The sequence below is a fragment of the Symphalangus syndactylus genome, chromosome 23 (genome assembly GCF_028878055.3).
Source record: "Symphalangus syndactylus isolate Jambi chromosome 23, NHGRI_mSymSyn1-v2.1_pri, whole genome shotgun sequence".
Lineage (NCBI taxonomy): Eukaryota > Metazoa > Chordata > Mammalia > Primates > Hylobatidae > Symphalangus > Symphalangus syndactylus.
In genome coordinates, this window is record NC_072445.2 from 28,357,132 (window position 1) to 28,372,032 (window position 14,901).

The 14,901-nt window shown below is 37.1% G+C and overlaps 1 protein-coding gene across 1 annotated transcript in view; it reads left to right on the forward strand.

The window, feature by feature from the left end:
* The window catches only part of HCRTR2 (hypocretin receptor 2), a 259,297-nt gene that overhangs the window by 128,130 nt on the left and 116,266 nt on the right, over positions 1-14,901 (forward strand). Inside the window, exon 2 of the mRNA XM_055264032.2 lies at positions 10,238-10,837. Coding sequence (XP_055120007.1) covers positions 10,615-10,837 — 223 coding nt within the window. The 5' untranslated portion in view covers positions 10,238-10,614. The remainder of the gene's footprint in view (positions 1-10,237; positions 10,838-14,901) is intronic.

The following is a 14,901-nucleotide window of genomic DNA, read 5'->3' on the forward strand; positions in this document are numbered from 1 at the left end:
ACAAAAAAAAGCTTATCATCACTGGTCATTAGAGAAATGCAAATAAAAACCACAGTGAGATACCATCTCACTCCAGTTAGAATGGCAATCATTAAAAAGTCAGGAAACAACAGATGCTGGAGAGGATGTGGAGAAATAGGAACCCTTTTACACTGTTGGTGGGAGTATAAATTAGTTCAACCATTGTGGAAGACAGTGTGGTGATTCCTCAAGGATCTAGAACCAGAAATACCATTTGACCTAGCAATCCCATTACTGGGCATATACCCAAAGGATTATAAATCATTCTATGATAAAGACATATGCACATGTATGTTTATTGTGGCACTAATCACAATAGCAAAGACTTGGAACCAACCCAAATGTCCATCAAAGATAGACCAGTTTAAGAAAATGTGGCATATATACACCGTGAAAAACTATGCAGCCATAAAAAAGGATGAATTCATGTCCTTTGCAGTGACATGAATGAAGCTGGAAACCATCATTCTCAGCAAACTATCACAAGATCAGAAAACCAAACACCACATGTTCTCACTCATAAGTGGGAGCTAAACAATGAGAACACATGGACACAGGGAGGGGAACATCACACACCAGGGCCTGTTGGGCAGTGGGGGGCTAGGGGAGGGATAACATTAGGAGAAATACCTATTGTAGGTGACGGGTTGATGGGGCAGCAAACCACCGTGGCACGTGTATAACTACATAACAAACCTGCACGTTCTGCACATGTATCCCATTATTTAAAGTATTAAAAAAAAAAAGACCATTTATGAAAACGTGACCTCACCAAAGAACTATATAAGTCACTGGAGACCAATCCTGGAGTGACAGAAATATGTGACCTCTCAGATGGAGAATTCAAAATAGCTGTTTTGAGGAAACTCAACAAAATTCAAGATGACATAGTAAAGGAATTCAGACTTCTATCAGATAAATTCGAAAAAGAAGATGAAATAATTTTTTCAAAATTCATGCAGAAATTCTGGAGCTGAAAAATTCAATTGATATACAAAAGCATGCATCTTACCAGCAGAATTGATCCTGCAGAAGAAAGAATTAGTAAACTTGAAAACACTCTATTTAAAAATATACAGTCAGAGGAGACAAAAGAAAAAAATTAAAAACAATGAAGCATACCTACAGGATGTAGAAAATAGCCTCAAAAGCATAAATCTAAGAGTTACTGGCCTTAAATAGGAAGGAGACAGAAAGAGAGAGAGAGACAGGGTAGAAAGTTTATTCAAAGGGATAACAATAGAGTATCACTATTCAAATACAAGGTTATGGAACACCATTCAGATTTAATCCAAAGAAGACTACCTCAAGACATTTAATAATCGAACTCTCATTCAATGTGAAAAGTAAAGTCCTTTCAATAGAAGTGTTCGGACAATTGGATATGCAAAAAATGAATTTGGAAACCTTTCTTGTGTCATGTACATAAAACCCCAAAATACATTAAAGACCGAAGTATAAGAGCTAAAACTATGAAACTCTTAGAAAGAAACACATGTAAATTTTTGTATTTACATGTGTTTTTTTGTACAAAATTACGAAGGTCAATTTTGTAAATTGACCTTTGATTAGTCAATGGTTTCTTAAATATGATAAAATATGGTAAAAGCAACAAAAGAAAACATGAATAAATTGGATCTTATCAAAATTTAAAACTTTTTTGCATCATAGGATACTATCAAGAGTATGAAAAGAAAACCTACAAAATAGGAGAACATGTTTGGAAATCATGTATTTGTTAAGGGACTAGTATACAGAATATATATATATATAAACTCATACACCTCAACTATAAAGAGATGAATAACCCAATCTAAAAAAAAAAGGCAACTAATTTGAATAGCTATTATTTCTCCAAAGTAGATACACAAATGACCAACAAGTTCATCAAAAGATGCTCATCATCTTTACTCAGGAGGCAAATACAGATTAATATCACAATGATATTAGCCATGGATTTGTCATATATAGACTTTATTAAGTTAGATTCCCTCTATGCCTAATTTTTTGAGAGTTTTTATCATGAAGAGATGTTACATCTTGTCAAATGCCTTTTCTGTGTCTTTTGCGATGATCATATGGTTTTCGTCCTTTATTTTGTTGATATGATGTACCACATTTATTGATTTGCATATATTGAATCACCCTTCCACCCCTGGGATAAATCCCACTTGATCATGGTGTATTTTCTTTTTGATGTTTTTTGGATTAACTTTGCTGATATTTTGTTGAGGATTTCTGCATCTATAATCATCAAGGATATTGGCCTGTAGTTTTCTCTTTTTGTGTTGTATTCTAATCTGATTTTGGTATCAGGGTAATGCTGTTCTTGTTGAGCGTGTCAGGAAGTCCAAAACAATTCTTCTTTAGTGTTTTGGAATAGTTTGAGAATTGTTGTTAGTTTTTTTCATAAGTTTGGTAGAATTCAGCCATAAAGCCATCCAGTTCTGGGCTTTTCTTTGTTAAGGGACTTAAAACACACACAACGCGCATACAAAATGAAGTATCACTTTCCACCCATTAAATTTATTAAAGTGGAAAATAACTCGTGTTGATAAGAATGTGGAAACCTTGAAACCTTCATGCATTGCCAGTGGTAATGTAAAAGAATCTTGCCATTGTGGAAAACAGTTTGTCAATTCCTTAAACAGTTCAACATAGAGTTTTACTGTATGAAATAATTCAACTCCCAGGCATGTACCCAAGAGCATCTAAAACATAAGTACACACAAAAACTTGTACAAGAACAGTCAGATCAGCATTATATATAATTGGCAAAAAATGGAAACAATCCAAATATTCATCAACTGCTGAATAGATAAAATGTGGTATATCCATATAATTAAATACTATTCAGCTACAAAAATAATAAAATACTGATAGACACTAAAACGTGGAAGAACCTTGAAAATATTAGGCTAAGTGAAAGACATCAGATACAAAACTCAACATGTTATGATTCAATTTAAAGGAAATTTCCAGAATTGTCAGATCCACTGAAGAAGAAACTTGATGAGTGTTTGCCAGCATGTGGGAGGAGAGGAAAATGAGTAGTTAGGAGGTTTCTGGAATTAGTAGTGCTGATGGTGACAAAACATTGTGAATATACTGTAAAATATTAAATGATACCTCTCAAAATGGTTAAAACATTACTGTTATGTTATGTGAATTTTATCTCAATTAGAAAAGAAAAAAATCTTATCAATAACAAAAAGAAATTTCCACACAAGGTGGGATCGCTTCCACAGTGCTACTCAGTGCAGTTTAGCGATTGCATTTGTATTGGAGTAAAAGCATGTCACGTTGCTTTTAACATTGGAGTCCAATATGCAAACCTCCTTCACCATAACTATATGGAGTTCATTGTATGTATATTTATTAAAATAGAATTAAGATGAATTTCGCAACACAATGGATCATTTTTTTTAATGTGGAAAATCAGAACACGTGCCTTAATGGTTACATGCATCACCTGCTGTTCACCTAAAAGTAAATTTCCTCTAACTCAGACAAATATATTATTTTCAAGGAATAGAAGCCCAGAGAACTGAGATCCAGAAGAAATAACATGTATTGAAAGAACACAGAAGTATTTCAATGAACTCAAACCCAAGATTGTAGAAAACTCTCATGTGACCCTGGGACTGATGTTTGAAAATACACATATTTTGCTCCTACTCTTTCCTTCCCCAGATCCCACCCTTCAGAGCACCTGATGATAATGGATAATTTCTAGCAGGGTGACTGGAATGGGCAAGTACCCCCAAAGTTATAGTTTGTACTGCAAGACTTGAACCCACTCTTTTTCTGCCCTCTATTATTATTTTTGCATTTTAACCATTTATTATTTTGAAAAGAAAGAGAATTTTTAGAATATGGAAAGAGGAAGTGAATTAATAAAATAGTACACCATACATAAAGATTGCTAATCCATCTCCAGTCTAAAGATTTAGTAATAGGCTAGAATATACATATCCAGGAATTTCCTTGGTGTTACATAAACAAAGGTGACACATATGTATATTTGTCACAAAATATTCACTGTTTGAAGAAGGAATTCCTCCCTTCAATTGAGTTCAGGCCTGATCAACAAGTAGTGATTGGCCAACAGCTAAATGCAAAGTGGGTGCTAAGTTTGGGGATACAAAGATGAATGAGAAAATATTTATGCCCTTAGGAGAAAAACAAATATCTTTATCTCAGAGAATAGAGAAGGAGATTGATTCTCTTTGAGGGAGATGTCATCTTGAAGAGTATAACAAGTTCCCCCATAATTCTACTTTTCAGTACTGTTTAACATACAACTGGATTTTTTTAAATATGCAAAATTTATATAATTTTACAAATGTTTTTGTTAAGAATTAAAACTATCATTAGTAAAGGACACAGCTGGAAAATTGAAAACATTTTGGTTCTTTACTGTGGAAACAGAATAGAGTAACAGCAAAAAGCGTATTTCTGGAATTGGACCCTGACAACTCTGCTTAAACACTCCACCACTTTCTAGCTATATGACCTTGGGTAAGTTACTCAACTTCTTTGTGTGTCAGTTTCTTCATTTGGAAAATTGGAATAATAGATGATTTTTTTGAGACAGTGTCTCATTCTGTTGTCCAGGCTGGAGTGCAGTGGCGTGACCACAGCTCACTGCAGCCTCAACCTCCTGAGTTTAAGTGATTCTCCAACTTGAGCCTCCCAGAGAGCTAGGACCACAGACACATGCCACCATGCCTGGGTGATTCTTTTTTTAGGTTTTACGTAGAAATAGTGTCTCACTAAGTTGTCTAACCTGGAAAATTGGAATAATTCATAAAATCTTCCTCCTAGAGTTGTGAAGATCAATTGAGTTGATGTATGTAATGTACTTGGCACAGAGCTTGGCCCATGTAATCTCTCAATGAGTGCTAACATTACTTGTCTCACAAAAAGTTACTTACTTCCGTCTGGCACCAACTGCCTCTCCCACTTCCCACAATCTGGTTACCATTCATTCTTCAGTTCTCAGCTTAAACAATGTCTTTTCCATGTGGTTTTATTGATGCCACTTTGGGAAAATAGAGGTCTCTTCTGATTGCATTTTCAGACCTTTTTAGGTGTATACCTTAGAGCATTTGCTTTACTGACCAAAATTATTTGCCCCCTACTCTGTGCTTTTCACGACACACTAAATAAGACAGGAAGAATGTTTATCTATGCTCAACATAACAGAGGAATATAATGGGAACTTCGCATATATTTGTTGAATAAAAAACATAAGGGGAAAATATCAGATCTAATAATTCAGGACAGGAGGCAAGATGGAATGAAGAGAACCTTGTCTGAAAAGAGACATAATTAAAACAGGGCATGGGAGGTAATAGAAAGATTGGAGGAAAAAGAGACAGAGAGACACAAATGTTTGTGGTAATTTGTGACAAGTAGCTTCGATTGTTCATGGCCTAATCTTTTAGGGCATGAGGTTATTTCATTCTCTGTAGCCCACCGAGAGTGCATACAGTGACACATGTTATGTAAGTCCCCTTTTCCCTTTTTATACATTTCTAGACTCCCTGTGATTTGAGACTTTTCTAGAAGAATTTAGCTGAAGACCATATTGTTTTTTAAAATGTAGTATTTGGAGCCTAGAGGTGTCAGATAACTTCCTGCAAAGCTAATGCATTTATTTTGGGAATATATAAGCTCAGTATCGTCATTACCAACAGTGCTTAGACTTGATTTCATTTTCATTCCAACAGCAAAGGAAAGAAAGCAACTTCTTTCATGCTTCCATGCCACTCTGCATCTCTCTACCTTCACAGAGTTTCTTAATAATGGCAACATTTCCAGGTCACCAATGGACTGAGAGATCATTGAGGCTGACTAGTCTTATTAATCCTTATACCCCAGCTCCTAGCCGAACTCCTGGACACACAATAGATACTCAGATACATTTACTGAAATGCATATAGAAAGTTGTGCCTGCAAAAAAGATGATCTCTCACCAGGAATAAGAAAATAAAATCTGGGACAGCCCATATATGAGATCTCTAAACAACCTACCTATAACCACCAAGAAAAAAAAAATACCTGAGTTGAGATTTATTTTTCCGTCTCATTTTTGATATATTCCAGTTAGTGAAAGAGCTAAAATAAGTGACAAGAAAAATTTAACCTAGGTATTTAAACAGAATTATTCGGAATGTTGTGAGCTACATTTCTTTTTTACCTTTTATTTATACATAGTATTTGTATATATTTATAGGGTACACGTGATATTTTGTTACATGCATAGAATGTGTAATGGTCAAGCCAGAGTATTTAGAGTATCCATTACCTTAAGTATGTATTATTTCTCTGTGTTAGGAGCATGTTAAGTCCTCGCTTTTAGCTATTTTGAAATGTACATTGATGTTAACTATCATTAACACAGACTAATTGATATGTATAGCAAATAATATTTGCAATAGGATATCACATATTTATTTATTTATTTATTTTTGTTATACTTTAAGTTCTAGGGTACATGTGCACAACGTGCAGGTTTGTTACGTATGTATACATGCGCCATGTTGGTGTGCTGCACCCATTAACTCGTGATTTACATTAGGTATATCTCCTAATGCTGTCCCTCCCCCATCCCCCCACCCTACGACAGGTCCCAGTGTGTGATGTTCCCCTTCCTGTGTCCAGGTGTTCTCATTGTTCAGTTCCCACCTATGAGTGAGAACATACGGTGTTTGGATTTTTGTCCTTGCAATAGTTTGCTGAGAATGATGGTTTCCAGCTTCATCCATGTCCCTGCAAAGGACATGAACTCATCCCTTTTTATGGCTGCATAGTATTCCATGGTGTATATGTGCCACATTTTCTTAATCCAGTCTATCGTTGTTGGACATTTGGGTTGGCTCCAAGTCTTTGCTATTGTGAATAGTGCCGCAATAAACATACGTGTGCATGTGTCTTTATAGCAGCATGATTTATAGTCCTTTGGGTATATACCCAGTAATGGGATGGCTGGGTCAAATGGTATTTCTGGTTCTAGATCCTTGAGGAATTGCCACACTGTCTTCCACAATGGTTGAACTAGTTTACAGTCCCACCAACAGTGTAAGAGTATTTCTATTTCTCCACATCCTCTCCAGCACCTGTTGTTTCCTGACTTTTTAATGATCACCATTCTAACTGGTGTGAGATGGTATCTCATTGTGGTTTTGATTTGCATTTCTCTGATGGCCAGGGATATCACATATTTTTAAAATGTCATTTAACAAACATTTTCCAATTACTTTCTATATCAGGCACTGGTCTAAAAATATCAATTCATTTAATTCTTTTAACAACCTTAAGGGGATATCACGGGACAAATTTAGAGCTTCCTTTTGTGTTTGTGAAATGGATTGATTCCTTTTCCCTACATCCAGCAGAAATATTTGAATTGAAGAGAAGAGTAATACCTAAGAACTAGAAATTCCTTTCTTATGTTTCAAAAGATATCAAAAGATCTAAGGAAGATGTTCACATCAAAAATTAATATTATAATATTTATTATCTATGATGCACTTGCAAAAAAGAAAACAAGTAATAATTTGAAGATTTAAGTGAATATTTTATGACATTGGAGTACCACATATTTAGAAGAAAGCACCAGAGAAATCATAGATAGAAGGAAATGGAATATTTGTAGGATCAAGATAAATTCGGCTTGTCATAAGATAAAGCAGGTATCAGGATAAAATCTCGAAAATATTTTCATTTCTCCTTATTTATAACTTCAATTTACTGTGATGATTAATTGTAGGTAGAAGATTTACGAAGAGAAGACTGAAGTATAGACAAGTTGAAGTGCCACAAAATGAAAGCTAATGACACCGACTACTTAGGAAATGACACTGACTACTTAGGAAATAGCAGACTGGGTCCATATTTATAGATTGTCAATGACAAGGAATTTGCAGATGTTAGTGAATAGAGATCTGAACTTAAGTTGCAACAACCTTTCCCACTTTGAGATGAATAGTGCGTGGAAGAGTAAAATGCAGATATTAATAAATCAGAGGAAGACATTGTATCAGAGTATAAAGTTGACAGATTTATACCAATGAACTTGAACGAAGCCACAGAAGGCCTGCTTGTCAAATTTACTGGTGACAACAGGTCTGGAGAAATGGCTAATGTTTTGGATAATAGCATTAGAATTTAAGGTCTGTTTAAACTTCAAATTAACAGAATTAAATTAATATATGCACATATCAATTGGGTCTTTTTCTTATATATCATCTCTTAACAGAGCCTTTTTGACCAATCATTTCTAATGTGACCTTTGGGATTTTCTACTCATCATCACCTCATCCTGTTTAGTTTGCATTATAGCATCTATCTCTTCCTAATGTTTTCCCTATGTATTTGTTAGTTTGTTTTTTTAATCTAACTTAACTAGAAAGTAAAATGCATGGAAACAGCAACCCGTTTAACTTTGTATCACTAAGAGTGGAAAAATAACCCTCAGGAAATATTTGGTAAAATAATAAAATGCCCATTGATGCCCTCCTCTTAAAAAGAAATTTAATTAGTGCAGATTGGGGAAATACAACAGTATTTCTCATAAAACATGATATCTATACAATAACAGAAGTACTAGGTCCCAAAAAGTATTCTATAAATAGAAGAAAGAACAGATGGTTTTGCTGCTGATTAATCCATTGATCTTTCGTAAATCATCTAATTTCCCCAGGAACAGCTTCCTCATCTATTAAAGAGGGTTAGTAATAGTTAAGCTCTCAGGGGTTTAAAAATGCATATGAAATAATTTTATAAACCATAAAGTACAAAACAAATATGAAAAATTATGATTGGAGGAGGGGGTGGGGTAGTTAAATCTCAGTGTAAACCACCAATGTCTTGTGTGTGTTGAAAAAATAATTACATATAAAAATTGGTTGCATCCAAAGAATAATGTACTTTTTGCACTGGCAAGACTCAAACCATATTATTGTTACTTCCTCCCAGTTAAATATTTTGCAAGATATTGACAATTGTCTAAAGGAAGACCAAACAGATGTAGTTGGAAGCTACTGTCACTTGAACAACACTGAAAAGAAAAATACTAAAAAAAGAAACATGAGGGCATAATAAGGAGCGCTGGGGCTGTGATGTTTATTTTGAATCTGTGAAGCATTGTCATGTGGAAGATTTATTCTGTGTAGTACCAAGATGCAAACTAGGAATTAGAGGTAAAAGTCTCAAAAAGGCAAATCGTGGCTTAAGACCTTGGTTTAATGTAAGAAACAGTTTTCTCACCTTTAGAGCACTCCCATAAGGGTGGAAGTAGTGAATTATGGTGGTCACATTCAAGCCAGATGGGGACATTTCATCAATGTTATCAGGAGGCTTCTACCCTTAAGCTGAAGTTCAGACAAGATTTTCAGGCTCTTCTCAAGTGCAAGATTGTAATTACTCAAATGCAATATTTTTACCATGTTTATTAAGAATAAAAGGATCATGAATTCACATTCTGACAAATGCTAGAATACTTATTATTAGAGACAAAACCAATGCATGAGAGAATGGCAGGTGACATCAGCCCTGAATCAATGGGAAGAAAGACCCAATGGGATGTGGTATTTACGAGAGAGAGCACTTCTGCTTAGATTACTACATCCTACAATGAATGTTTAATATCGTTTAGTATATTGGTGGTCTGTCTTGCTTGACAACATTAACTGTGATCATATTTATGATCCTTGGCGTCCTTCAAGAATTTGTTGCTGTATTTCATATGACACTTAACTATCGCAAACACAAATTCCAGCTACATATACCCTTCAATTTAAAAACAGTCTCATTCTCAAATTTTAAGGAGAAAGCAAAGACGGAGATGTCTTAAAGACTCGGCAAGTACTAAGTTGGCAAATGTCAAATGTTAAAATAAGTTTATATTAAATGTTAAAGTATTTGCCTGGAATGACTTTTTCATTGTCCTGCTTGAGAAACACAGAGGCGCCTCCTTATTACTTTTATATTTGCTTTACAAAGACAAATGTATCAACATGCTCTGTATTAACTGTATGTTGACATTTTTGTCATATCCACAGACTGATGCATGTCTGTGCATGGTTTATAACAAGTGCACGTAAAAATAGAGAAAATAAGTAGAAAAAGAGAGAGATTTAACTCTCCGCCCCCCCAACAAAAACACAGGTTAAATTAGTTTTCATTACTTTTTTTTTTTTTTCTTCAGCTTCAGCTCTCCCTCCGAGCGGGAGGAGGCTATAGGCTGCGGACTGAGTGCTGGAATGAGGAGTAATTGAGCTTCAGCTGAGCCGGACGTAGCTTTCTCCTCCTGGCGTGATTGCTGCAGCCTCCAGTGCCCGGTCCCTAGTTCCTCATCTGCCTCTCTTCCCGGTGCAACATCGCCTGTAAAGACAGCAAAGCCGCCGCAGAAGTTGCCCGGCAGAAGACTCCGGAGGCATTGGCTCAGTAACTTTTCACGTCATTTTCTGCTAGGGAGCCCCTTGTCGCCTCTCCGCGCAGCCTTTCCCACCGCAAACCACCAGTGCTCATGGGGCAGGCAGAGAGGAGCTTGCAGCATTGAGCGGAACCGGACTTGAGCCCGTGATGTCCGGCACCAAATTGGAGGACTCCCCCCCTTGTCGCAACTGGTCATCTGCTTCGGAGCTGAATGAAACTCAAGAGCCCTTTTTAAACCCCACCGACTATGACGACGAGGAATTCCTGCGGTACCTGTGGAGGGAATACCTGCACCCGAAAGAATATGAGTGGGTCCTGATCGCCGGGTACATCATCGTGTTCGTCGTGGCTCTCATTGGGAACGTCCTGGGTGAGTGTTCTCCCAGACAGCCCTCCCAGGGGCTATCACCCCCACTCCTCCCCGGGCTGAGAAGGCTCTGAAGAGACCCCTCCCTCCCCCTGGGAAGCAAACAAAGAGGTCGCTGCTCTCGGATGGGGTTTTCTAATAAAATAATAATAATAATAAAAAGTTTTCTGATTTTCCGAACCAGGACAGAGCCCTGGAAAGGTTATTCCCTGTGTTGCAGGAATAACGGGGAAACCGCGTTTCTTTTTCGAGCACCTAGATTACAAGCGCAGGGAGAGGGGCCGCGGCAGGGATCTCCAGGTGGATTTTGTTGAGTGTGTGTGTGTGTGTGTGGGTGGGGGAGTCAGTCATCCCTTTGTGTAACGTGGCTGGGTGTTTCAGGGGGGTTGGGACGAGGCAGAGCTTGCAGAATGCAAAGCTACATCCCTAAGGAGCAAGCTCTCTGTGGCTCTGGAAGTCACAAAGCATTTGTGAGCTAGCTGGTATTGCCCTTTGGCGAGGAGATTTAGTCTCCACTCAAGAGGTGGTAATGAACCAGCAGGGAGTGGAGACGGAGGCAAAGCAGGGAAGTGCACTCACTCATAGAAGCTGAATTAAACAGCATCCATGCCCGGAGCAAGGAGAAGGAGGGGCATTGGAGAAAAGTACCACAGAGATCTCAATCATCCATCCATCCATTCATTCATACATCCATTCAGCCAAATATTGTTTTTTATTTCTTTCAGTCTGCTTGTTGCCAGGCTCAGGAATTATTCACATCAACTGTTTGTTGTTGTTGTTGTTGTTGTTTTGTTTTGTTTTCCCCAAAGATGAGACTAAGCTTAATGCTGGACTATTTGTCCCTGTCTAGGTCTGTATGCAAACATGGGTTTCCTGGACCCCCATCCCCCTCACCCTAAACAATTTCTGAGGGTTGGGGAAGGGGTGAGTTGGCAACATGGTGAGTGCGATGGTGGAATGTATTAGGGCAGTTGGTGAATATACCTCCAGAAAAGACGCTTTGGAAGGGAGGGATAACTTGAAATAAATTGTGAATGGAAGGAGAGTGTACCTTGATGAATGAAGAGTAGAAGGCTGGGAGACTTTTCACATGCAGAGGGCAGTGTGGAGGAAGTCTCTGCTGAAAATGACAGGAGATGGAGGAGGCTAGGAGTTGCTCTTGATTTTCATTTATAAAAGGGGAAGAAAGTGAGTGAGGTGAGATAGGCTGGAAGGCTTTGCAGTCAAAAGCAAAGAAGTTGTAGTTGCAATAGGGACTGACAAGGAAATTATCAGGCTTTCAGACTAGCCTGATTTTGACCTTCTCTCCTAAGTGTGTTGGTCTGGGTAGAAATCATCCCGAGTAGTCTCTCGCCAACTCAGCAGGCAGAATAGATGATAGTATGTGAATGAGAGGAGTTCTCCAGAGAGTCGGTAGAATGTTATCTGAGGAGACAAGAAACCTCTGAGAACTTTAGTACATTTTTAAATATTATTTTTAGACTGTTTTCCTTTGGTTGATTTAAAAGTAAAAATAAAGGAAATCTTTTTGGGATACTAACAAAATGAAACAAAAGTGGAAATACACAGGATTGGAACTGTTGTTATAAGCATAATTCTGTTGATAATAATCCCAATCTTGCTTTCCTTCTTCTTGTTACCCATCCTTAGGATTACATCTCTTAAGACACATGGCTACCAGCATAGCAACATTTTACTGCATTATGCCAACACTTATTGCTAAGTGAATAATCAAAATTGAACATATATTGAGTACCTACTGTGTGCCAGAGCCCTTCATGTACATTCTCTACCTTAAACATCAAAATAACCCACATTAGCCAGAAGAAGAAACAAGACTTAGAGAAATAAAATGACGTATTAAGGGACATAATTTAGATTCAGCTCCATTTTTTCTGACCTCAGATCCAGAATTCTCTATTATTATTCCACTCTAGAGCTAGAAAGCATATAGAGAATAGATTCTCTGCTCCTGATTGTCTGCAAGCTTATTGGATGTGTTTCTGTTCTCCCCTGCATCAATGCCCACTGCCAATAAAGTACAATGAGGGATTAATGGCACTGTCATTCTCTTCACCAAAAACCTGTCCAGAGAAGCAGTAATTTTTTTATGAATAGCTGTGAATAGTAACTATTTGCCTTCCTTATTTTAATTTTAGGCTGAATCTTCGTGGTAAAATGTGCTCTTCTTTGCTGTTATTGCATTTTTACCTTGCACAGACCTTGTAGTGAATAGTCTCCATATCCTAATTGCATAGTTTAGGGATACATGTTTGCTAGCCTGGGGAGTTTTAGTTTCAAGAAGGAAACACCTCTACAGTAAGGCTACTTGTTTCATAACGTCAAGGAAGATAGCACTGTCCACAGCCCCAGGTGCTGAAATGGCCAATTCCATTCAGCTTAAAAAGAAAGAAAGATTTACTCAAAGCACTCTGCCTTAAAGAAACTGACAGCTATTTTCCTCAGGACTGAATAACACTGAAATCCTCTCTGGTTGAACTGAAATGCATTCTTTTCTGACATACTGCCTGAAAGTTGATGAGGTTTAGGTTTGACATTTAAACAAACGAGTAGTGTTGTTACTCACAGACAACTCCCTGCTCTTTGATGTCACTGTCAAATTTGCAAAGTGAATTAGATTGAGAATTGCTTTTTTGCCCCTCTGGTATAAGTAATTTTACACATAGAGTGGTAGGACAGGATGTCACATGATTTATGCAAAATAAAGATGCAATATTAAATACGAAGGTAAAATACCACAGTGTAGGCAGCAGATGTAATCACTGAGCCTTCAGGTCCAGTCACCATTTGTACTTTCATATAACTACTTGGAAAATCTCAACCTTTTTGGGATTACACATATAATGCCATCAGTTAGAAGTCATCTTCCCCACGATGTCCTTTCGTGAAGTGATGTAATAGGATATGCTATGAGTAGCATGACAATGTCTTGATTGTCTTCATCTCTTTTTCTTCTCCCCATAGTCCCTCTCTATCATTATGCTACCTCTCCACTCTCATATACTCTTTCCAAAGATGGAAAGCAGTTTCCTGGGGGAGTGAAGTTTTAAATAGAATGTTATGAGTATTTACATTCAATGAAAAGCTGTAAGCATGTTTATTGTGAAATTTCAAATTCTAGGGAAGGAGCATAGGATAAGGTTCTTTTTGGAAGGAGTATCTTTTCAGTATCTTCAGAATAATGCCACCTAAAACCTATTCCTAACTATGTCCTAACTATGTCTTCTACTACAGCTAAGTAGATGTATCAGCTTATTCAATTGGTATATTGTGAGCATTATCATTTTCTAAAACTAGTGGGAATATCGGGGAGCCACTGGGGAAATGTAAAGAAATGTGACTGATGTTAATCTTTACTCCTGATTCCTTGAATGACAATTGTAAGGAGAAATGTGTTCTAGTCAGTTTAAACATTAAGTACCTGGGGAAAATGATCAATTTTCTGCCTCTCATATCTGCATTCAAAGATATCATATGTTTCACCTGGTATGCTTCTATCATATCTGTTGTTGTCTCCATATGGAAAATGGGAAAATATGTAATAAATGTCAATATCAGTCTAGCTATGCTTCTTGCTTCTGGTGTGCCATTAGCAAGTTATTGAGCTATCCAAGTCAATTTTTTTATAATTATAAATTAAGATTGATAATGCCTGCATTATAGAAATAGTATCAGGATATAATGTACATATACCCTCTATAAAGACATATAAAGGGACACAGGCACATACATATTTTTCTTGACACATAGACACTAATTAATGTCAATTTTTATCCCTTAATTTTCATGACTGAACTTTTTGTGATGTGGTGTATAGCCAGCTTCTGCCTTCATGGCCAGTCTGTATTTCTGTAGCTCTTTATGGCCTCTGCCCCAGCCTTTTCCTTAATTGCATATTTTCCTAAAAGGTGTGAATAACATGGTGTTGGCACACATTACTCTCCTCTTCCACACTAGCTCCAGCCACCTATCTCCTTCATACTGATTACTTAACATTGCCTTCTTGCCTTTAAATGAAAGCCATTCCTAACTATTGGAATACTTTG